At 36.4% G+C, this 23,715-nt stretch overlaps 1 protein-coding gene and 1 non-coding gene across 2 annotated transcripts; one reads left to right on the forward strand and one right to left on the reverse strand.

The window, feature by feature from the left end:
* Positions 1-8,030: 8,030 nt before the first annotated feature.
* Positions 8,031-20,835, reverse strand: LOC146002091 (larval cuticle protein A3A-like). Its single transcript, XM_083139809.1, has 3 exons — positions 20,769-20,835; positions 10,088-10,147; positions 8,031-8,412 (listed from the first exon to the last, which is right to left on the reverse strand). Exons 1-3 carry the CDS (start codon positions 20,781-20,783, stop codon positions 8,173-8,175), a joined length of 315 nt encoding a protein of 104 aa, XP_082995935.1. The 5' UTR covers positions 20,784-20,835; the 3' UTR covers positions 8,031-8,172.
* A 2,392-nt stretch (positions 20,836-23,227) lies between these two features.
* On the forward strand, positions 23,228-23,368 carry LOC146002718 (U4 spliceosomal RNA). The gene has a single exon (XR_014443754.1). It is a non-coding gene; the product is annotated as a U4 spliceosomal RNA (small nuclear RNA).
* Positions 23,369-23,715: the final 347 nt, after the last annotated feature.

The raw sequence follows: 23,715 nt of genomic DNA on the forward strand, positions 1-23,715 counted from the left end.
CAAAGTAGCGACGAAGCAAGACTGTTGTGCGGAGAGGAAGACCCATGTTAACTAAGGGTTGCTTCTTTTGTTTTACGGGGTTCAAAAATTTATAATTCGAAAATCGTGATAGCACAAGGTAGATAGAGGTGATAGCAGTGTATAGTAGATAAAACATCTTCCGTATGTTCTTGCGGAAATTAGTTTTATATAAATTTTTTAGTGCATACGGGGTATTTTTGAACGCTCAATCATCAAATCATATCAGTAAAAGCATAGAATAAAGTTTCGAATATGATCGATTACTTTAACAGCAAATCTGAATAGAAATAAATGAATGTAAATTGACAGTCACTATCACTACAGCACCTTGAATAACGTGTTACAGCCAGTGATGCCAAAAGCAGGGAAATTTCCCTCGGCACAGGGAAATTTGAGGGTGAAAAGGGAAATTTAATGAAAAATAGCTAAAAAAAACAGGGAAATTTAAACTCACATCTTCGTTTCATTCTTTTAAAAAGTTCGAATTTTTTTTCAGCGTGTACTTTTTCCAAATGAATAGTTAGCAACAGTGACACTTTTTAGTAAGCTTTCTTTCTCCCTGTTATAGATGACCTTGACCGGTCAGGCTTATATTTGTCGCGTTTCCTAGAAAGGCCTCAAGGCACGAGCTGCGCTGCACCTGGAAAGAATTTGGGATGGTATTTTAATATTTTTTTCTTGTTCCGTCCATCATTTCAGAACGTGTCTTAGTGGCTGTTTGTGTGTCCTGTGTTGTTGCAAGGAGAATGGAAGATGTACTGATAGGAAGCTACATGCAACTCCCAAAAAGGTTAGAAAACGTCGTGGGGATTTATCTGCGGATGAAAAGATATCTGGGAAACATGTGAAAAAAAATCGTATTGAGTGGCTGCCCATTACTTCACACTTTTATCATTTTCATAAATAATTAATAATAATAAAAAAGTTTGTTCCGCAGGCAAAACAGGTGTCAAAAGAAAAATATTAACAGCAGGCCCCTAGCTAAGCTTTGACAATGGCTGGGTTTCAAAGTCCGACAATCATTGCGCCGTAGGCGAAATTTTCTTTTTTGGTTTGGGGATTTTTTCAATACATTAGTGTTTTATCTTAAAATTCAAATGTTTATTTTAGGATAATTATATTATGAAACTATGATCAGTTTCTAGTATTTTATTCAATGGGGGGTTTGAACCCACTAGACCGCCTTATATACGGTCCCAGTTATAGTAATACAAAGATACAACTTCAGATGTGTTTTGAAAATCGAGGGAAATTTTACACTGGTAAAAGGGAAATTCTGCATTCGGAGATTGGCAACACTGGTTACAGCGCCTTGGATAATGTAGAAAACGGCACGGTTCTGCGTTCTCTGGCTGGTTCCACTCGAAAATTATACGCTAGAGGCTCTGGTGTTGGACCTGGTGCTTGGATTTCGTCTGCTTATAATGGGAGTAAATGGAGTTTTCGCTGCAACGTCTGAATCTTTTACATGAAGCATTTCTATGAATGTGATAATTGCTATGATATTTGGTACAGTGGTCGCGAAGATATTAACGAACATTCTAGACAGTCGACCACGTCCTGTTATCGTCATACTTTCGTTAATAATACGGGAGGAAAAATACGCGTGGAATGTTCTTGGCAACTAAATTTTTGTGTATGAATTAGGTTCATTATTATTATCATCATCATCATTTCTTTTAAAGATATACACACTGAAGCATTTGTATTTTTGATATTTACTGTCTCTTTTCTTCCGCTTTAAACTAATCGCGGCGATGATGATAATGATGATTGCATGAAACGACAAGGGGAACCCCACAAAACTTTCTTAGTGCCATCGACATGAGTGTAAGGAAACTTTCAAACCAATGGGACAAGCATAACGTAGTGTGGAAAACGACCCAAAAAAACTGGTTCCGCGACAGATGAGAACATAGATGGCAGTGCGATCAGAATCGGTGCTAATTTTCTTTTGAAAGTAATGCGGCTTTGTTAGTTTTTGGAATATATTATGTAGATTTGTTTGTCTTGCAGGGCGGTACGTGAATTGATGGAAACAGTTATATTTGTGGAGTGATTTGCAGTCACGAAATGGAATTAATTTGGAAAGAAAAGTAAAATAAAATTAATGAATATTTAAATAGTAAGTGTGCGTAACACAAGAAGAAACATCGCAATGTGATTCCGGACGTCAGGTCTTGGACTGTGTACTAGAGTTTATTTTTCTATGTTATTAGAATATAAATAGTATCCTGAGATATATTTCATACCGAGGCGACAAACCACAAGTGTCGCTTGAAAGCGAGCAGTCGGTAATCAATGCAGCCTTTCAAACCATAGGGACACAAGCTCTGACTGCATCGTTTCCTCAAGGAGATTTTAGAACAAAGCGACACGCGACAAACGATACGAGGATTTCACACCAAAGCGACACAGGTCTTTGGTCCAAGACAACTTTCATACCGAAGCGACACATGTTGCTTGGAAAGGAAAGGAGCCAATCAAGAGTAACATTTCACATCGTAGCAGCATGACGGGAAGCACAGGCCAGTGTTCGGTTGGTGAAATCCTCAAGCGATAAGTGTCGCGTGCCCCTTGTCGCTTTGGTGCGCAATCTCACTAAAGCAAGGCACTCATTTCATCGCGCATGCGCGAACAACAAACCACGGCAACATGTTGCAAGGTATTGAGGAAATAGCCCAGTTTGAGCGACGCAGAAGCGACAAAGCGACACGTGTGGTTTATCGTGTCGCATAGATCCATTGTTGTAATGTGCGGTTTATAGTGTCGCCTATCTGTTGTTCGCAAGCAACGCTTGCTAACAGACTGAAGGCACCATGTCGCTTGTCACTTAGTTGGGAACTCCCCCTGTACCGCGTCGCTTCGATCTCAGCAACCTTCCTTTAAGGAGCTTTCCGACCGAAGTAACAAGTAGTACGCGAATACGCCATATGAACGTGTCGTTTGCTGTTTGGACCCTCATGTGCAATGAATGCTATTTTACAGTCTGGAAGTGTGTGTCACTAGTGTGACAGTGTGAACATCCCATGTCGCTTGTCCCATTGGTTTGAAAGTTTCCTTACACTCATGTCGATGGCACTAAGAAAGTTTTGTGGGGTTCCCCTTGTCGTTTCATGCAATCATCATTATCATCATCGCCGCGATTAGTTTAAAGCGGAAGAAAAGAGACAGTAAATATCAAAAATACAAATGCTTCAGTGTGTATATCTTTAAAAGAAATGATGATGATGATAATAATAATGAACCTAATTCATACACAAAAATGTAGTTACCAAGAGCATTCCACGCGTATTTTTTCTCCCGTATTATTATCGAAAGTACAATAACGATAACAGGACGTGGTCGACTATATAGAATGTTCCTTAATATCTTCGCGACCATTGTACTAAATATCATATCAATTATCACATTCATAGAAATGTTTCATGTAAATGAATCAGATGTTGCAGCGAAAACTCCATTTACTTCCATTATAAGCAGACGAATATCATGCACCAAAACCAACGCCAGCGCCTCTAGTGGTATCATATTCGAGTGGAACCAGCCAGAGAGCCCAGAACCACACTACGTTATTCAAGGCGCTGTACTGTTCAGCATAGGCGATAGAATGCACGCCAGTGATTGGTGCTGCCAGGTGGTGACGTCACAAAATGTGAGTGGAGGGCAGAGTTTGGACGTCATGACTGATAATGTCGTAGCGCGTAGCATTCAACCAGGGTGCGAAATCATTTTAAGTACAAATACAACAAATACATTACTAAATTAAAAATATATTACTATTACCTATTATTATTAATTACACAAAAAAATCACTCTTATATATATTTCAGATATTATAAAGTAGCAAACTACTTCCATTACTAACTGGTTAAAGATGTTAATAAATTTTGAAGTATTTGAATGTTGAATGTTTTATTATGTGCAAGTTTTTATTTAGTTTTTGCTTTATGTTAATATAAATCAATTAGATTGCATAGTTATTATTGTTTGGCATTCTTGTTTTATTGTGCGTCTTGATGTAGATTTGTTAATGATCTCTTTGAGAGAGAAAAAGCATTGAACACTCACAACTACACTAATTTGTGTATGTTTTCGATATTATTCTTAGCAGTGGTGAAGCGTGTCATCGCAAGACTAATCAAACGTCAGGGCCAATCTTTCAACCGTGGAGGGGGAGGGGGATTTCTACATTGATAATGATGATAACAGTGTTCCTACAGACGTGTAAAATAAAGAGATGGCCAAATTCATTTTCTTCTACGTTGTATATGATCGTAAAATAAGGAAGACTAAACTTTCTTAAATTCTACCCGAAAAAAATGGAAAATTTGTTAAACGTTTCTCTCCGAAATCCAGGTAGTAAAATTTCCGAATCGAGATTATAAATTTTCCGGAATCCTGATGTTGTTGACCATACCTGGTGTGAAAGTAAGATATGTTAGGGAAAAGGTTCTGTGTAAGTATGTCTGTCACCTCGAGAACAAAAATCTTGATCAGTCTTGTGATTCGTAAGCATAGTAAACACAAAACAACATTGAAGTACTTCGTGTTTTGTAAAGTAAGAACATTATTTTCAGAAAACGATATTTGAACCGCAGGATCAAAAGAAAGAAAAAAATTGAAAAGGAGAAATACTGTGAAGGAAATGCAATGGATCCAGAACTGCTTCCTCCCCCCCCCTTAGCTCTTTCTAGTACTAACCGTGGGGAAATTTATGCTTTTGCTTACTTATGACGTCACTGAAAGCCTGCCGTGTTTGTAAACAAGGGGGCTGAAAAAAGGCCTCTTATGACCAGACCTTCAAGAGCGGGGGAAAAGCGGTCGAAGGACCTTGGATTCGCAGACCTGCTGCGATGAGTTGGCCCGCCTGACACCATTGCACTCAACAGGAAACGTAGCGGGACGGCTGGGTACGCGGGTTAGAACTGGGCTCTCCTTTCGATTCGCTAAACTTAGCGAATCTCTTGCGTATTTCTAGCTGTTTCATGGCGTCGAGTGACTAATTTCGCTCAAATATGCGAGTATTCTGACTTATTTTTTACTTCTTCTCTAAAATATTTAAAACAGCATTTCTTATTATTATTTTGCTTTGTCATCTCCGCATCTCCCGATGACCGGACGCTTCGCCTCTGATTCATAGTACAGTATATTTGAAATTAAAAGTAATTGCTTATATTTTGTTTGTTGTAACAAAATCTCTCCCCCACCCGAAAATTTTTGGTGGGGGGATTTTTGAGGCCAAGATTGTTGGTTGGGGGAAATCCCCCCGTTCCCCCCAAGATTTCGCACCCTGCATTCAACGTTAATACTTTGGAATCTGCATACTTTTACGAATTGTCATTCATTTATATTAGTTCGTGATCGTAAAGAAGTGTAAATCTTAATATACAAGTCACAGAATAGAAATTAGTACAGATGGGTAACTTCCTATTACTCCCGTGGAAATATTTTAACAGGTAATTTAGAACCTTTTTCTTTAGAAAGCATTTAGCGATATTATTTTAATGCTAACAGAACCTAACCTAACTACGAGAGCATTTAGGTTTATTATGAGAAGAATGCTAAAGGACATAATCTTAAAACATTTTTGTGAAAGTAATCGCTACAACTTCACAGTATTTGTTACAGACGTAATAGCATACATAGCATGATTACATCACGATAAGACAAATACCGAGTCTGCTGCCACGAGCATCTTTTTTGAGGTTCCAGCAGAAAAAGAACGTGGCAGCAGACACTACCTTGTTTTTTTGTCGTCTGCTACCCGCTCGTCACGTGATTCGCCATGCTTCTCAGTCTCCCGCGGTAGAGCTGGTGTCACAAAGTGCGTGACGTCACACCAAGGGGTTTAAATTGGGGGAGCGTGGAGGCCAGGCAATTGGTCCCCCCTCTACCGATCTACCGACCAGGGTACCTTCGATTCATGCACCTGCGGGCAACAAGGCTAAAGTGTGCGGGAGCAACATAATGCATGTAGTGCGTTTGTTTACGTATGTTCAGTGTAACTTCTTCCAAGACGGGCCTCTTCAGCATTGTTATCTGCCAAACATACATGAAGTGCATATCTGCTCGTTCCTGATTGGTGTACATGGTCTCAACAACGCCCTCTCAGCATGTACCACTCATCAAATACCTGGTTGTGTTACAGGAAACCACCTGTGGAAGATAGAGAAGTTCCAGTGAGCACTTGTTGTGACAGCCTATAGCTCTGAAACCAAACATTTCCGGACATATGTTCATATAAACTTTTTACATTGTTGGCATGTCAGGAACACGCTCCCATTTCTGGGACACCCTGTGTGTGTGTGTGTGTGTGTGTGTGTGTGTGTATATATATATATATATATATATATATATATATATATATATATATATATATATATATATTGTAATTATGTTGGAATATCAGCCGGGGAGGGGGGAGGGCTGTTTAGTTCAACTACCATGAGGTTTGCTTGTCAAGTGTATATACATTGAGCATGTTACTAATGTTAGTGTATCCCTCTCTCCGCACTGAGATGTGCTTCACATCATCGGGTCTGTTATTGATCTACGGGAGGGAGGAGGAGATGCGTCAGGTGCATGCTGGGTATATATATAATGAAGTATTTTGAAGGACGGGCCTGTTCGAGTTCCCCCTGGGCCTGGCAGAGGCTCAAAATTTGACAATTTTCGGAAATTTTTCACATGCAGGAAAAGTAACGAAAGGAAAATCGGACTTCACATTCGGGTAGCCTGGACCTTTGTCTATAACCCCAGCACAAAGATTACGACGTTGGAGCTCCGTTTACGACACCACGGCTAACTGAAAAAGTAGCCTTTCGCAAGCATATTTTGGAAATTGACAGTAGATTTTTTTTTAAATGGCAGCGATCGAAAGGGTATCTTATGCAAGTGGCAAAAGTCGAGTATGAATCGAATCGGCCCAGGGGCCTGGCTACAGGGTTCCAAAAAGTCCAAAAAAAGTGCATTTTTTACATGGTGACCGATGCCGAAAACATGGGTTGCTTTGCGAATTTCAGGCGCGAAATCTACTTGCCGATTGTAGACAGAGATTCGCCTATACAGATTCTAAATTGTGCGTATGTGTATGTTATCACAATGTGATATGTTAAACCAGTCTCGAGCCAGCTTATTCACATAATCGTTGTAGTAGGTTGGATATATCCGGATTCAAGAGAGCAAGGAGCAGTCATTTATCCAGATCTACATACTATTGAAAAGCTCGAAAATTCTCGCTGTTATCGCTTAGAATTCCATAAGAAAACTATTTTTTTAAAAAAATATATTACATAAAATTATAAATTACCATAAACGTCTCAATATATTCAAAACAACAAATTGAGAAAAAATGAAAATCGTTATCTGTGAGTCTCCTTCATTTGCTGCTAATTGTGTGTGGACATGATTTAGCTTATGTGAATGCCAGAACGACCTTTAGGTTCCAGTTTGCCACTGGTCACTATCGCCATTTATAATATCTTAATCAACAGAGGTGTTTGCTTTTGTGAATAAAAGTAAATCACAATGAATAAAATATAAGTATCGTTAGCAATAAACAAGTGGAGATTATTATTAGTATTCATTAAACTTACCTTTATATTGATTTAGTTAATGTGAGGATAATATGGACCCTCTTTCCCAACAGCGAGTGAGTGGAGGTTGAACAATAATGTTTTGATCATTATAAACTCAAAAAAGAACATCGTTACCTTTATCATGTAGGCTATTTTTCAAGTCACGAGCCGCTGTTCATACCGATCAACACATTGACTATGTACGTATAATAACTAAGGCGTGTGCTTACAACCACTGAACATTTTGCACGTAGTTCCTCAAATATGACTGGTAGGTCTTAAGACCATTTCACAAGTTATTTTTTTTAATATTAATATTTAAATTTTCATTTTAACACATATCACAATAACATTTTTGTCCATGCACGTTATATAACAGGTATAACCTTAAAATAAAAAACAATACTTTTCTACTCTTACGAATGGATTTATTTCTGTAAATGTTGTGTAAGTTCAAAAAAGCGTTTATTTTTTTAACTCTTAACACAATTAAATACATTTTCAATTGTTCTTGAAACATACTTTCAAGTACACCGTCACAATAAATAAAACGTTAGTCAGATGCATTCTTTTATTTGCCATATTTGCCATAACCGTAAGGGGCATGGAGATTAGGTCCAATCTTCTTTACAACAGCATTAAACCCGTTGATGTCATCAGCAGTGTACGTCACAACTCTGATGCTGCCGTCTGGTTCCAACAGGCTGTACTGGCCCTTCACAAGGGGACCATCCCGAATCTCCACATGGTTCTTGTGATCTCCTGTGAGTCCATCAGCTACGGAGTACCCATAGCTGTACTTTGGATAAGCCTGAAAGTTAAGTCAAGAATGCTTTTTAATTGGTTTCAAAGGAAACTGAAGAATTCAAAAGGTTCTACGGAATTAAAATACTAGATGATATCTGGAATTTATTACTAGCTTTCTTGACAAACATTAGTCTCATTTTGAGAACTGCAATGCCTCAGCAACTTGGGTTACGGTGTTTAAAGGTGTTGTTAACCCTCTAAAGTTTTGAAACTTTTCAAGACCTCACTTATGATTCCACGCCAAGCAAGATCCATACATCATTTAGGAGATAACTTTTTAGTTTATCGCAAATCTAACTAATGAATGATTCGGTATAATAACTTAATTTTTTTCAAATCATTTTAGACACTTTCACATTAAAAAATAATAAAAGAAATTTACATTTTCTAACACCACATTAAAATATTGCTTTCAAAATGTGCAAATAACTCTCGCCTAAGAATTGGATATGAATGCAAGGGGACCCTGATTTGTAAACACGAGATCACGAGTGGTGCAAAATATATTTTGAAGGAAGAAACTGATGATTTTGTTATTAAGTATAAAATGAACATTTCTAAAACATATCATTGTCATATTTATTTTTAATTTGAGGAGATTATTTTATTAATTTATATTAAAAATATGTAAATTCATGTGTATTAAGTCACAAATTTACCTATTTCTGAACAGCTATGTACACATCGACATTCGTAATGTAGTCTACAAGTTATGTCTCTACTTATCAAAGTCGAACATTTTAATTAAAAACAATGGTAATAATATTTTTTTTGCAAAGGATCTTAATTTGACATTATCCATTGTATGTAGACAACGGAAAATGTTCAACATGTGTATAATTCCAATATATATTACGAAAGTGGCATTACATGTAATACAAATAGAAGAATAAATATGTGTATGGCAATGTGAAGAGAATAACAGTATGGCAATGTGAATAGAAGAACATTATTATTCAAAGAATATAGCTACTGAATTTCAGCGTATCCGGTCGTGATAGCACGTTACACTTTGAGGAGATGCAGTAGAATTGCTTCCCGATTATATTTGTTATAAAACAAGAAAACAAGAATGGAATTCAAAGAACTCAGTCAGTTACACGTATGAGGATCTACAAATGAAGGGATGATAATTTGTACGTACTTTTGACTTTTAAAGAAAATATATTAGTTTATAGAATTTTACCTGGAGTATTTATGATAATTAAAATTCATTAAAATAAAATAAGTTAAAGATATTTAACTTCACAAATATTTCAATACATGCAATACTTAACTGTTCATTGTAATTTTACTTTTAGATATTGCAAATTGTTTTGAAACATTATCATGCTTTTAATAAGTAAAATAAATAAATATAATGTTATTGATGGTTAATTAATGTACAAAACCGTTCTATTAATATTTTTCAGAGTAGTGTAATTTATATGATAAATAATTAGTCATTTACAAGAAAATCAAAATTGGACCTGAATTATCGGTTTCAATATTTTAGAGTTTAATTTCACTATTTTTTAAAATTTGTCAAGTTAGTATATAACACACTTCAAGAAGTGTCCAAATATATAGGCTATTCATTTTTTAATTATACAAAATATCAGTTTCAAATACTTGTCCTTAAATGTAACGGCATAGTAATGTCATTACTTTCTGAAACTGTTACAATTATCAATACTTACGAATTTGTCGACAATAACGGATGATGCCAATGCTACGATAGCAGCAACAACAAGTAAAGTCTGAAATAAGAAAATATATCAAACAATATTTATTTATTTATTTACGACATTGTTTACATGGTGAAGTTAAGACATTAATGCCTTCTCTTCCACTTAACCATACATTATAGTCGTCAATGGTTTTTCTATACAATTAATTGTATTCAATTAAAAAATGAAAAAGATAAATTAAAGAATAAAGTAACAAAAGAGAAATAAGTAATAAAAGTAAAATTAAAAATATAATGAAGGTAATACAGTTTGCATACGAGGAGTCAAAAAGTGGATTAACCATTAATTACAGTAGATTATTTTTTTGCTAACACAATGAAAAGATATATGAATAGCAAATTAAAAATAAAAGCAACACAGTTTCTATATGTACACACACACATACACACACACATTCACACACAAATACCTACAGAGAAAGCAAATCTCGTTAGCTAAAAGTATTATGCATTGTTTTCTGGAAATTCATTCTAGGTCGAAATTGTTTAACATGTGTGATTTTAATTATCTTTTGAATGTTACAATTGAGGAAGAGTCTTGGATTTCGGGGGGCAGTCTGTTCCAGTGTCCTGCTGATTAACGGTAAAAGAATTGACGTAGAAGTTATATCTGTGGATAGGAATGGATAACGGAGATTTTTCACGTTATCTGGTGTCGCGGGAGTGAAAGTCGGAAAGATATTGAAACCCCCTGGAGAGGTATTTTGGGTCTTTTATTTCTAGGGTTTCGTACAGTAGGACAAGGTTGTGATAAATCCGTTTATCACTTAATTTCAGTTACTGGACTTTCGTTTAATACGACGTCAAATGTTTCGAATATTTTATGTCGAAAACGAAGCTAATACAGGCGTTCTGGATTCGCTGAAGGAGTTTAGCTTACTCGTGATTAACATCCGAGTAAACAGTGACACAATAATCAATTGTAGGGAAAACAAAGAGATTGAACAAGTTTGTATTTTATAAATTCGGGGAGGAAGTTTTTAAGTCGGTAGAGAGTGTAGTGCACCAAAAGCTCTTTTATATACTGAGGTCACGTGTTCTCTCAAGGTAAGATGATTGTTGAGCGTAATTCGCAGATTTTTAACTGTTGTGGACAACAGATTTTAGTTTACATTATAAATTTAAATTCCGGTACAAGAACAGCTTCACACGCACACACACACAAACACAATGATAATAATACAAACCACACTACAGTTTTACGTTTAACTTTTAAAAAAATATCGTTGTTCAACAGTTTTCTTCCTTTAATGTAGGTCATCATTTTTTTTAATAGTTGCCGAAAATTGCTGATTTAAATTTGTATCTTGTAACAGGAATTCCCTAACGAGCCAATCTCCATTGAGAGGTATAGGTTAATATCCTATACAGAAATAAGGTTCCCCCTTTCCTTTATGCTATGCCCTGTCCCAACTATCTCTGGAGCAAAGCTCCACACAACGGCAGAGAAGGGAGGGGGGGATTGAGTTGGGCAGAGCAAAGCTAAACACGCTGCTGTGAAGGCTGGTAACTGCAGTCGCTTTCCCCCTCCACGCAATCCTATCTCATCTCACGTGTTCATTGGTGGACCCGTCTTGCGTCACTACATGCTCAGAGACTCGTTTTCGTTCGCCTGCTCCAGAGGTAACTTGGACAGAGTGTATGTGCTATATACTTCGACTGATGACTATTTATAATGCTACAATGTTTAGTACATTTGTAATTTATAGTTCTAATAGGATGGGATGTGCTGTATTACACGTCACAAGCCTCTCTTCAACACTATAACTGTGTCAATTCACATCATCCATGGCGCAACAATTGACTCACGAATTAGAGCAAGCGAAGATAATCCAAAACATTATATAAACTTAAATTATGACCAATTCATGCCCATGCCTGCGTACTTAAACCACATAAACTTTCTAGCAATATTAAACACCTCCCCGCCCCGAACCTACACCACGTATCATTCTATTGAATGATGTGATCGAAACCTACCACTCCCACAATAAATCAATGGGTGATGTAGCTTATTCATCATTCATCCTCATAAATGATGAGAGGACTTGTCATTAAGATGACAAGTCTAAATGTTTGGCTGCGAAAGGCAAATCTAAAATAGAATATCTAAGCAACTAGAAAATACAATGGTCACTCATTCGGTTTTATGAACCTTCAAACCTGAATCATGTATGTTGGTTGGATAAATACCTGTCTAGCTGAAGAATGATAATGATGAATTTTAAAATGTCGTAGAATACAATTTATCTAAACTCTCTTTGGACTTTGTTGCTTGTTGACCAGCGACACTCTGACCTCTCCTCTCAAGTCCTCTCTCCCGACCTCCTCTCTCTCTCAAATCCAAATCAAAAGTCGCTCCTCTCCAAGCCTGTATACACACTAAAAACTCAGGCCATGGAGCTCTTCCTCCATGCCGAATCGTGAGTTTTCCACCTGTTTATTGCAAACAGCTGGCCATCTATTTTGCTGATCAAACTCCTGTTTCCTCAACACATCAGGAAGTTTTGCTTAACGCTTAACTGTGCAATATTGAAATACCACAGACGGTAGACGACTGGTGAAAACAAAGGAATGCCCTGGTCAATATGAAGCTTCCAGAGAAGGTTTAAATAAAATACAATCTTATGGATTAATACGGTTTTGTTGTTTATGTGCTTTTTTATGTATACTATCTGATTACCAGACGTTGCCCACGTATTTATTTATCCCAATCTTCTATTAGACAGGAAAATTATGAATTCTGACTATGGTGTAAAATGTAACTAATTTTATTTACAGGTATTGAAAAGTATAAGTACAGTATACAAATTATGAAGTAATGAAACTTCTCGAACGCCTGGAGCCATTTCAACCAAACTTGGTACACATATGAAAATTGCAATCGTGAATGTCACCAATTAGCTTAGAGACTCCGAAAACTATGGATTCGACACTAATGTAGGTCATTTTTTACATTTTATTTTTCACCCCCTCTCACACTCATGCCGATAGGTGATGAAATTGGAGTTGAGCGGCATTGGGAGTGTCACTATTCATATTAGGAACCCCGAAAACTATTGATTCCACACTTATATCGGTCGTTTTCGATTATTTTTACATATCACCCCCATTCCTACCCCCACCCCTAGGGGTGCCAGGGGTGTCTTACCCCCACAGTATTTCTTTCCAGATTCTAAGTCATATGTGTACAAAGTTTGGTTGAAATTGCTCCAGGCGTTCGAGAGTTCGGAACAAACTTACATACATACAGGGTGTTCCGGGAGGAAGAGGCAATACTTTGGGAACTGGTAGTATGGGTGATTCTAAGCAAAAAAGTTCATATGAACATGGGTCCGATTTTGAGCGATAACGGAGATATGAACAGAAATAAAAATGGTGTAGGAAAACGTAAACAAAAACAGTAACAAGTAAAACATGGCAATGTAATGGCAATTGTGTAAGTAAATACGAGAAGGGACATGCTGATACTAATCTTTATTGCATGAATTAGTGGTGTAGCAGTAATTAGTACACGATAATTAAGTAATGAAGCAAGCAATAAATGTAGAACTGCTCATTCCAGTCGGTTGATCATTCAACATCTGAATTCCACCTACCGTAATCGATGGATTGGTCGTTGTCGTCGTCGTTGTAGTGGTCTGGTTCCATGGCCACCTCGTTCTCCCGACCGAACCCCTCTTGATTTCTGTTTATGGGGGTGGATGAAGCAGGAGGTGTACCGGGAAAGGGTGAATACAAGGGATGAACTGCACATTCGCATTATGAATGCTGCTGCGTTAATCCGGGAACATCATCGGGAACTTTGTAGTGTAACACAAGATGTCCTCCGACGCGCTCAGAAGTGCGTTGATGTTGGTGGTGGTAGTTTTGAGAATCTGCTCTGACCTGCTATCATTTCTGTGGCCTTTTCGCTCCTTACATTCGTTCATGTGAGTGCTAACCAGCAGGTGTTAACATTTCATTTCTCTACATTTATTGCTTGCTTCATTACTTAATTATCTTGTACTAATTACTGCTACACCACAAATTCATGCAATAAAGATTAGTATCAGCATGTCCCTTCTCGTATTTACTTACACAATTACCATAACATTGCCATGTTTTACTTGTTACTGTTTTTGTTTACGTTTCCCTACATCATTTTTATTTCTGTTCATATCTCCATTATCGTTCAAGATCGGACCCATGTTCATATGAACTTTTTTGCTTAGAATCACCCATACTACCAGTTCCCAAAGTATTGTCGCTTCCTCCCGGAACACCCTGTATATACACACATTCATCAATTTTATATATATATATATATATATATATATATATATATATATATATATATATATATATATATATATATATATAGATGTTGGTGCTAGAATTCATGGTCATAATTGAAAAGTTAAAGAGTATAATAACAAAAGATTGGAAAACAATAAAGAGATCTTAGCTATGCATGAAATGGTAAGACTAGAAATTTCAATCACATACAATGAAGTTATATCAAGGGTACATGGAAATAACAATCAAAGTCCACTTCTGGTGAAACTTGATTGATTGATTTGTTTTAGTTTATTTTACTTATTTTTTGTGCCACTTTTGGTTAATTTGAGAAGATGGGGATGAGTGATGATATAATGAAATTGAGGAATAGACACTCACAAACATCCATGCCCACGCCGGGATTCGAACCCGGGACCCCTGGCGTCGTACCGCGATGTGATAACCATTCCGCCACTGGGGAAGTGGTGAAACTTGAGATTTTGATACCATGCTATTCTAAGTGTGGGTACTACATCCCCACATGTCTAACTTTTGGAAATACACTCATAGTCACGCATAAATGAGCATAAAAATTGCTTCTCTGCTTCATTATGTAGCATTCTTAAATTTCAAATTGCCTTTCTGTACGAAGTTAAGAAATGGACTTTGATTTTTCCCTCCTTCATATGCGTAGATTACATTGGTTGGTATTTGTATACGTGACTTCTCTATTTTTTCTCCTTTTTGGGTTGGTGTATACACAGATAAATTTTAAACAGATTGTAGGACATTTGTATAAGATAATAATCCATGAGAGTACCGGGTTGAAATCCACTGAAAACACATTTAGCTTTGGGATAAAATTAACTAGTTTGCAAATTACTTTTGAAAGGTTTTCGAATTAATGTTCGCGCTTTTTTCTTTCGTATTCCACGCCTGCATGGAGTTTTGGAATGCGAGAAACGATTGTTACTCCACGTGGAATCTTGACGTCAACAATGGAGAGGATGCTGCCTTCCAGGTCGACTACATCAGAGTCTGGTCCTTGTAGGAACGTTAACATTATGAACACCCTGTATCACAAATGTCTATTTAAAAATAATGAAAGCACTCTTTGCGAGAAGTCGATGTGGAAAACAGCCCAGAATGTGTATAAACAGCGCTTTATTCAAATTATGTCTAAATATAGAACATATTTAAAATAATAATAAAAGTCGGAATAAAATAAACTATTCTCCAAGCTCTCTGCTGCTTTTCTTTTAATGTGGAAACCACTGGATGGGAAAACTAATACAAAAAATAATTGTATCTGCACGCATAGAACTATGTGTTGGCCTATGTTGGATGTGCTGAATATATTGCATAGGATAAGGTGAAGAAAAACTGGAGTGAGAAATCATGCATTTTGAAAGAAACTCAAGCCATCCTATATTCCTTTTCCGGAATGTCTGGAGTAGCGACACGGAGAGGCGAAAGCTTGTGGGCGGGGCCAGACTAGGTGGGGAGACTAGTAGGCTTGCGAGCTGTCATGTTTTACAGAACTACTGGACCACGAATGACCAGTCGAGTCGCCCCCTCCCGCGCAACCCCTCCCCTCCGCGCGTTCATTGTACGAGGCACATACCCGCAACGTGCACTCAGGACGCGTTCGCGTTCTCTTACTCCAGACATTTTGGAAAAGGAGTATAGTTCCGAGTTTAAACTCCCGGGCAGCTGCCGTGATGGCTGCTGGGAGCCCAGCGGCATCACGTGACCCATTGGCTGCTGTTCGATATCGGACGCCAGATAGGAGCATTCGCTTTATTAGATTTTTGATTCCAGTTATTCTTTACCTTATTCTCTGCAATGTACATGGACGTCCGGAAGGGGGGGGGGGGAAGGGGGGCCGTGCCCCCCCTGGAATATGAAAGTCAACCAAAAATTATGTATTTCATAAATATAATTTCATTTTAGTCACAATAATATGTGTTAATTATTGCATGAACATCATACATTCATATTTAAGCAATGTTTTTTTTAGGGAACAGCACTATTTTTGGAGAGAATGTGCCTTGTTTACCCTTCCTTGGAAAAATATACCTTCCTTGCCCCTCCCTGGAAAGAATCCTGCGGACGTCCATGGCTAATGTACAATATGAGTAATATGTAGACCTATTCTCCGAAATATCATCCGTACATTAATGTACGATACATATCTCAAATGGTGTCTGTAGTTTTTCAACATACACACACACACACACATATATATGTGGTCACATGCAGAGAGAGATATAGTGAGAGAGGGAGAGAATGAGAATGAGAGTGTTCATAATTCGCGATGTAGAGCTATCTCATAGAGACTGGATGACGTAATTTACACTGCTTTCCTCTTTTCTTTTGGCATTTATAGAATAAAACTAAATTGGGGCAAGTTATAACTGCTGTTGCATTTCGATAACCACGTGACAAATAAACAGGAATATAAGAGATTGTCGTTATCCGCACTACCTAACGGAGGCAGAAATGGAAGATTATTAACTAGAAATATATGGGGTTTTGACCATTCTGGTTATAATGAATTATTCAGCTCCTACAGTTATTCTAATGAGCCTGTGCACATACCTTAGAGAAAACGTATTAATTTAAAGTATAAAACACGTTTAATTATCTGCTTTAATTAATTTTGTGGTAGAAAATGTGATTTCCAAGACATCTGCATAGTGTTTGACATTCACACATCACTTAAGTTAAGAATTATATTTAGAGGCATCAAGTTTATGTTTTATAAATAATACCGAAAAGTCGTGGAAAGCAAAATAAAGCGTTGAAAATGTATTTGGGTAAGTTAAGGAGACAGGTTTTCGGTATGTCGTAATTGCGAATTATGTAAGTTTTTCAAAATAACACCTAATTTTACATTTTAAGGCGAGAAAATCAGAGAAATATGTAATACAAACTCACACTTCTTCTGTTCAAGTAACCTGAAGCGCTATAAGTTCTTTTAATTATAGTCTAGCTGGTGGTATCTATTTCTTAGACAATTCAGATGCTAACACGTGTGCAAGTTTCATTTCAGACACAATAAGAAAATGTATAATTAAATACAAAAATATAGCCTGGACTGTATCAAATTCATACAAATACACGACAGAGTGTCTTCAATATCTTGTCGCACTTTCTGGGGAACATACAGTGTTGGGCGTAAACATTAAATTTGATTGGAAATTCCTGGAAGAAACAAATTAGCAACCCGAATGAAGTTGTTGCGATAATTAGATAGGTCATTATTTTTAACACAAGAAAAACGAGGCACATGTACCTTGAGTTCCTGCAAGATAAGTATCCAGATAGAAAAAAAAAGTTAAATTGTTACCCCCTACTCTTATACAGACAAGGTGGAATTCATGGTTTCACGTGTTTTTACCTCGCAACAGATATCTTTCAAACGAAAGACATATGAAATGCTGGAATCTACTTCCTTTTCAACATCATATCGGTGTAGGCACGTACTCTAATAGCTTCAGAACTCTTTGCAAAGGACCATCCACAAGATTTAGCAACTATACTTTGTAAAGTATTAGATTATTTTTATTGATTGATTTGCTTTATTTTACTTCGCTTTTTGTGGCACTGTTGGCTAATTTGAGAAGATGAGGATGAGTGATGACATGCTGAAATTGATGAATAGACACTCACAAACATCCATGCCCAGGCCGGGATTCGAACCCGGAACCCCAAGTGTCGTAGCGCGATATGCTACATTAATTTTACTTCTCAGCATTACGCTCCTGCATTTACAGTTGTTTTGATGATTACATTTGACTTATATTATTTATATATTATATTTATTATCTTAACAATTATACAAAATACAATATCTGCACAATATATATTATTTATTAGATTGATTTGTTGTTTTAAGTCCACTTTATGCACAGTAAGGCTAATCGGGACTGGACCTACAGTTTCAAGTGGGATCCGAACCACTATGTGCTTCCACCGGGAATCGAACGCGGGACCCCTTGATTACAAGGCGATGACGCTACCACTGCTCCATCGGGGAGGCCAACATATATTTAGTATTTAAGCCACGGCTCATTATACGTCCGCTATCGTGCCGACCTCCATCTTGGATCCAACTTCATTTTTTTTAATTGGGAAGGGGTGCATTTTGGGTATAGTTTAGGGCTAGAATTTCACCAGGAATTTCACCAATAACTTCCTTATCATTAAAGTTTTCATAAATCTGACTTCACCACTGAATTCCTGGTGAAATTCTAGCCCAAAACCATACCCCACATGCCTCACTTCCCATTTAAAAAATGTAGTTGGATCCAAGATGGCGGTCACCAAGATGGCGGACGTTATCATAGCATGCACCAAAAAGTTTCCCCCTAAGTCTAACATATTACTACCATGACGAATTGCTGCAATCTACACCCCCTTTTATTTTATAAGGGATGGTCAGGGACTTTTGACTCACCTTGTATATTGAACACTTTGCAGAATTAATAACAATATTAAAGCAAATAATTCTTGTAGAACGTATTCGCATAAAAACAATTCTTACTTACGTTGAGAAATGTTGCACTTTCTACCCATGTTTTTCGTGAAAACTACAAAAATACTTCAAAACAATAATAATGGTAGGATCCCGGGTTTGATACCCGATGAAGGCACATAATGAGTCGGATCCCACTTTAAACTGTAGGTCCAGTCCCGATTAACCCTACTGCACATAAAGTGGACTTAAATCACCAAATCAACCAATCAACCAATGTAACCAAACTTTCAATAATAAAAACCTTTTGTCACAAGAACATGCCAGGAGCTGCACTATAGTAAAAGTCGCATTAAGTCAAGTGCCAATGACACTGAGAGACGATTGCAAAGCCCTCTATCAGAAATTTCCAAAATAAATCAAACAGAATAATAACACTACACACCACTGTGATAGCAGACGAATGCTTCAAACTATAGATTTCAAGTTGTGCAAACATTTATAATAAGAATACAGTGATGCTATTTTTCCTTTACAAACTGAGGGATCGTTATGTGCAACAGCTCACCTTGTTGCGAGCAAACTTTAAAATCTCAAGAATGACTTGCAGGTAACACAAGATTGCTTCTCAGTTTCTACCAGTGAAGCCTTCTCAACTGCTTCTTCAAGCACACAGCTCTACTGTCACTGCAGACATTAGATGCTCTCGTGGAAGCAGACCCTTGCGAAGAAACGTTACATCTTTTGCATAATATCGATATCCAGTGTATATTGCAAAATGATGTATGTACACCTGAACTCCTAGGCTACCTGAAGCAGGTAACAAGACGGAGCAATCTAAGAAGTAGCAAAACCCTGCTTATCTTTGAAAAAACTCTGTGCAGGAGACAAGTGAAAATAGAAAACATTTCAACTTAAAGGAAAACGTGTGTGCCCTTCAGACAACTCAAGTTTCGCGGTTTGTGCTCTTCAAGCAATTGCAATATTATTGTTTTCAAACATAAACTCAACAGTAGGGTACAATAATGCAGTTAAAGTTATAGGGAAAAGTCTTACAAGGGAGAATGTGGAGGTCTTGTTTGTCTAAAAGTGAATGGGAACAAACTACAATCTTTGTGCTTATACAGTAAATGTGTTTTTTTGTAGGAAGTATTGTCAGTAAAGACTGTTAACATTTACAATGATATGTGTTGGATCATATCTTTCATTACATATTTAGTGGTGAAAGTTTTACAAATGCTATAAATGTGATCATTTATAACAAAGGCATGCCTTACATTTATGTTCTTGTTGTTAAAAGCACTTAAGCGCTGTGAAAATTTTGTAAGCATAAAAAAAGAACAGTTAAATTAAATATAAGGATAGCAATGATTTTGAGAAAATTATTTGAAGGGCTGGGGTTTATAATATAGTAAGTGACATTTTGGTCATTTCAGAGTTCATTAAGGAAAAGTGTTATTAGAAGCTATACTGTAGATAAATTGTTTTCGTGTTATGTTTACCAATTTCAGAAGGCTTCGCTGAGCCCAATGTAAATTGCATAACTTGGCAATTTCACTCGAAAGTTGAAGGAAGGCACATTTTTCTATGAAAGTCAAAAATGACTAAAATAAAATGTCACTTACCATGTTTTACACGAGAGCCCTTCAATTAATCGAGTTAAATCTTTGAGGAATTTTGAATTGTAACACGTAACATAAATAACGGAGCCTCTTTCAAGCGGAACTCAATGTCATAATGAAGCACTGTAAAACGACGTGTAGACAGTCCACTACAGTCAAATACTCTACATACAAATTTACATATTGAAGATATCATCACTGTTTAGTAAGAAACGTATAAGAATATTACTATTACCGCAAGATAACGAAATGAAAGGGTTGAACCTTACCGTGAACCTCTTCATCGTGATTGTCAGTCTGCTTTGTTTCGTCACATAACGCTAATTCCCTTTTATACCGAAACGAGTGAAATCAGCAATGCTTGTAGGCCATTGTTAATCGATTCTCTTCCGATATCAATATAATATATTGGATGTCCAAGGTCGATGGGAATATTACGTTTCAATTTACATTAATTGCTTTATGCCTCAATTAGAATATGACTACTGTAGTGTTGAAGTAATTAAGTAATTATGTAAATCTTGAAAATATATGGTTCTGGTTCACATAACTGACAATGAAATGGAACAAGAAATTCAACCTTGAACGATCGAAAATAATAAAGAACAGTATTCTTTCCTTTGGATGGCTTTGTTGTTAATATAATGCCATGCGTCGACAGTAAGAATGTCGAGTTGAAAAGCGTTCTTCTGAAGCAAGAACAGATTTAAGTCACTGTAACAGAAAATTATAATATTTGAAAATTTGGATCTATCGCATTGGCATATTAACTATAGAATCGAAGTTTACTTAATATATAAATCAATAGGATGTAAAACAAATGTACGAGGATCAGAAGAATTAAATAATATTGATAGGTTGAAAGTATTTCTATGTTACTAACTAGAGTACTACATTGGACCACTTTCGCTCGAAAATACTAGATCGAATCTCCCACGCTCGAGCGTGATTCGCTCGAATATATAGAAGATTCATTCATTCATACTTTATTGGTTTTAGATGTTATAACAGCTTTACATCAAGTGTCCTAAAAAATATGTCATGCATGACCTGTTACACAAATTACAAATTTTGAATATATACAGTTTTCTTATACATAATTTATCTACATCATTATCATACAAATTTAAAATTGATAATAAATACAATTGTTATATCTGGTGACTATATCAAGTTACACATTTTGAATATTTACAATTTTCATATGTCTATATTAATATCATGAAAAAATCTACAAATGATAAATACAATTGTTACATCTGGTGACGATATTAAACAGGATAAAGAAGTTGGAAGAGGTATTCCTTTTTTATTAGATTCTTGAATAACATCTCCCTTTGAGTGGTATAAAGTGGACATTGAAATATAACATGATGAGCATCTTCCTGATCTAGATTGCACTTGCACATAGGGGAATTTACTAAATTAATTTTATATAAATGGTGATTTAAACGTATGTGACCTGATCTCAATCTTAGTATTAAAACTAAAAACTTTCTGGGTATATTAAATGTATAAAACCACGGAGTCTTATTCTTTAAATTTAGTACATTTTTATATGAATTACCCATATATGTAAATTTTTGTTTCACCCTTATCTCCCAATCTTGTTGAATTTTGTTTTTAACTCTTGGTAACATATCTGTATATGATAATAATATATTCGTTCTGGGATCCATAATTCTTGCTTCTTTAGCATTTTTATCTGCCAGTTCATTATAATGAAACCATATATAGAAGATCAAATATTATTTCAATATGACAATAATCGTACAAATATATGTGCAAAAATTCGTCCTGGTAGTTTCAGCCCATAATAATCTATTCATTTTCATATATTGCTATGTATTGGTAAGATAGACTGATTATATTTTAACATGTAGATGATGACAATGTTCACTTGACTTTCAATTTCACTTCGTCTTTCACTTCACGATCCATATTTGAAGGCCCACTACCACGGGCGTCCGCAGGATTTTTATCCAGGAGGGGCAAGCAAGGTATTTTTTTTCAAGGGGGGCAAAGGAGACATATTTTTCCTCATAATAGTGATGCTCTCTCAAAAAATTCTATTTCAGTCTGAAATTATCATGTTCCTTCAACGTATTTACAAAAATTATCATAAATTATCGTGGCTAAAATGAAATTATGTGTGAAATATATAATTTTCAGTTGCCGCCCCCCTCCCTCCGTCCATGAATAGAGTGCAATTAATAACATTAGATTTTGTCTACTGCAAGAAACAGTAGAAATTTTCAGCAATGGGAACAGCTTTATTTGTAAAAGAAATGCACTATTTTCTGTATTTTAAAACATACATCCCAACAATGGACGCCTTCCGGAACGTGGCCAATATTTCTCTTCTTAGGACGTTTTCCAGAATCCACGGGTGGACTCTGAGGCGTTTCGTAATTAACAGGTGTCCATCAAAACTTTCACCAGGTTAAACCATGACGTCATCATTTTGCACCCGCCTGTAGAGCTGGGTGTAGAATGGCGTCATTTGGCTTGTAACTTCTCTGCAACTTTTGTGCGTCCCACGCTCCACAAACTACGGCCTTCAAAACTATCTAACAATTAAATGTAGAAATATATTTTGTGTTAAACTGTATAACACTTACTTGAAAATTTGCTCACATAAAATCTAAAATTTGTAATGAGCTGTATCTCTCGCAACCGGTTACTTTAGATATGTCGTATATTAACGGCCGTATAGGGTGCCTGCTTTAGCTTTGCGCAGTGGCGATATCGTAACCAATGAAGTCTTACTGAGGTGCGATTATTGCTATTTGAAAACTTTAACCAATACCCCGTCAAGACGACGTGAAATATCGTCGGCTATGGCAATTTTTGGACGTTCCTACGGGAACCAATATTCAATTTAAAGATATTCATTCCTTTTGACTGCCATCTATTATACAAAACATGAATTGTTTTTGAGGTTGCCATTAGTGTTGCCATATTAGGGGAAATTTTAAGACATTTTACTATATTATTACAGTTAATTTTAAGTAACACTTTCGTACTCACATTTTCATTTTTCTGTTTTTTTTCTGCTCCCTTGATTATAGCCTGTATCTATTTATTTCTTTTAAGTACATCGCTTTTCTGCACCTTCGGATAATAGTAACGATGAAGATTAACGATTAAATGAATTCCTGACCAGGATCCAAACATAGGACATGTGGTAAGGATGTGAAAAATTTTACATTTTTT

The sequence above is a fragment of the Lepisma saccharinum genome, chromosome 18 (genome assembly GCF_977018435.1).
Source record: "Lepisma saccharinum chromosome 18, izLepSacc3.1, whole genome shotgun sequence".
Taxonomy (NCBI): Eukaryota; Metazoa; Arthropoda; class Insecta; order Zygentoma; family Lepismatidae; genus Lepisma; species Lepisma saccharinum.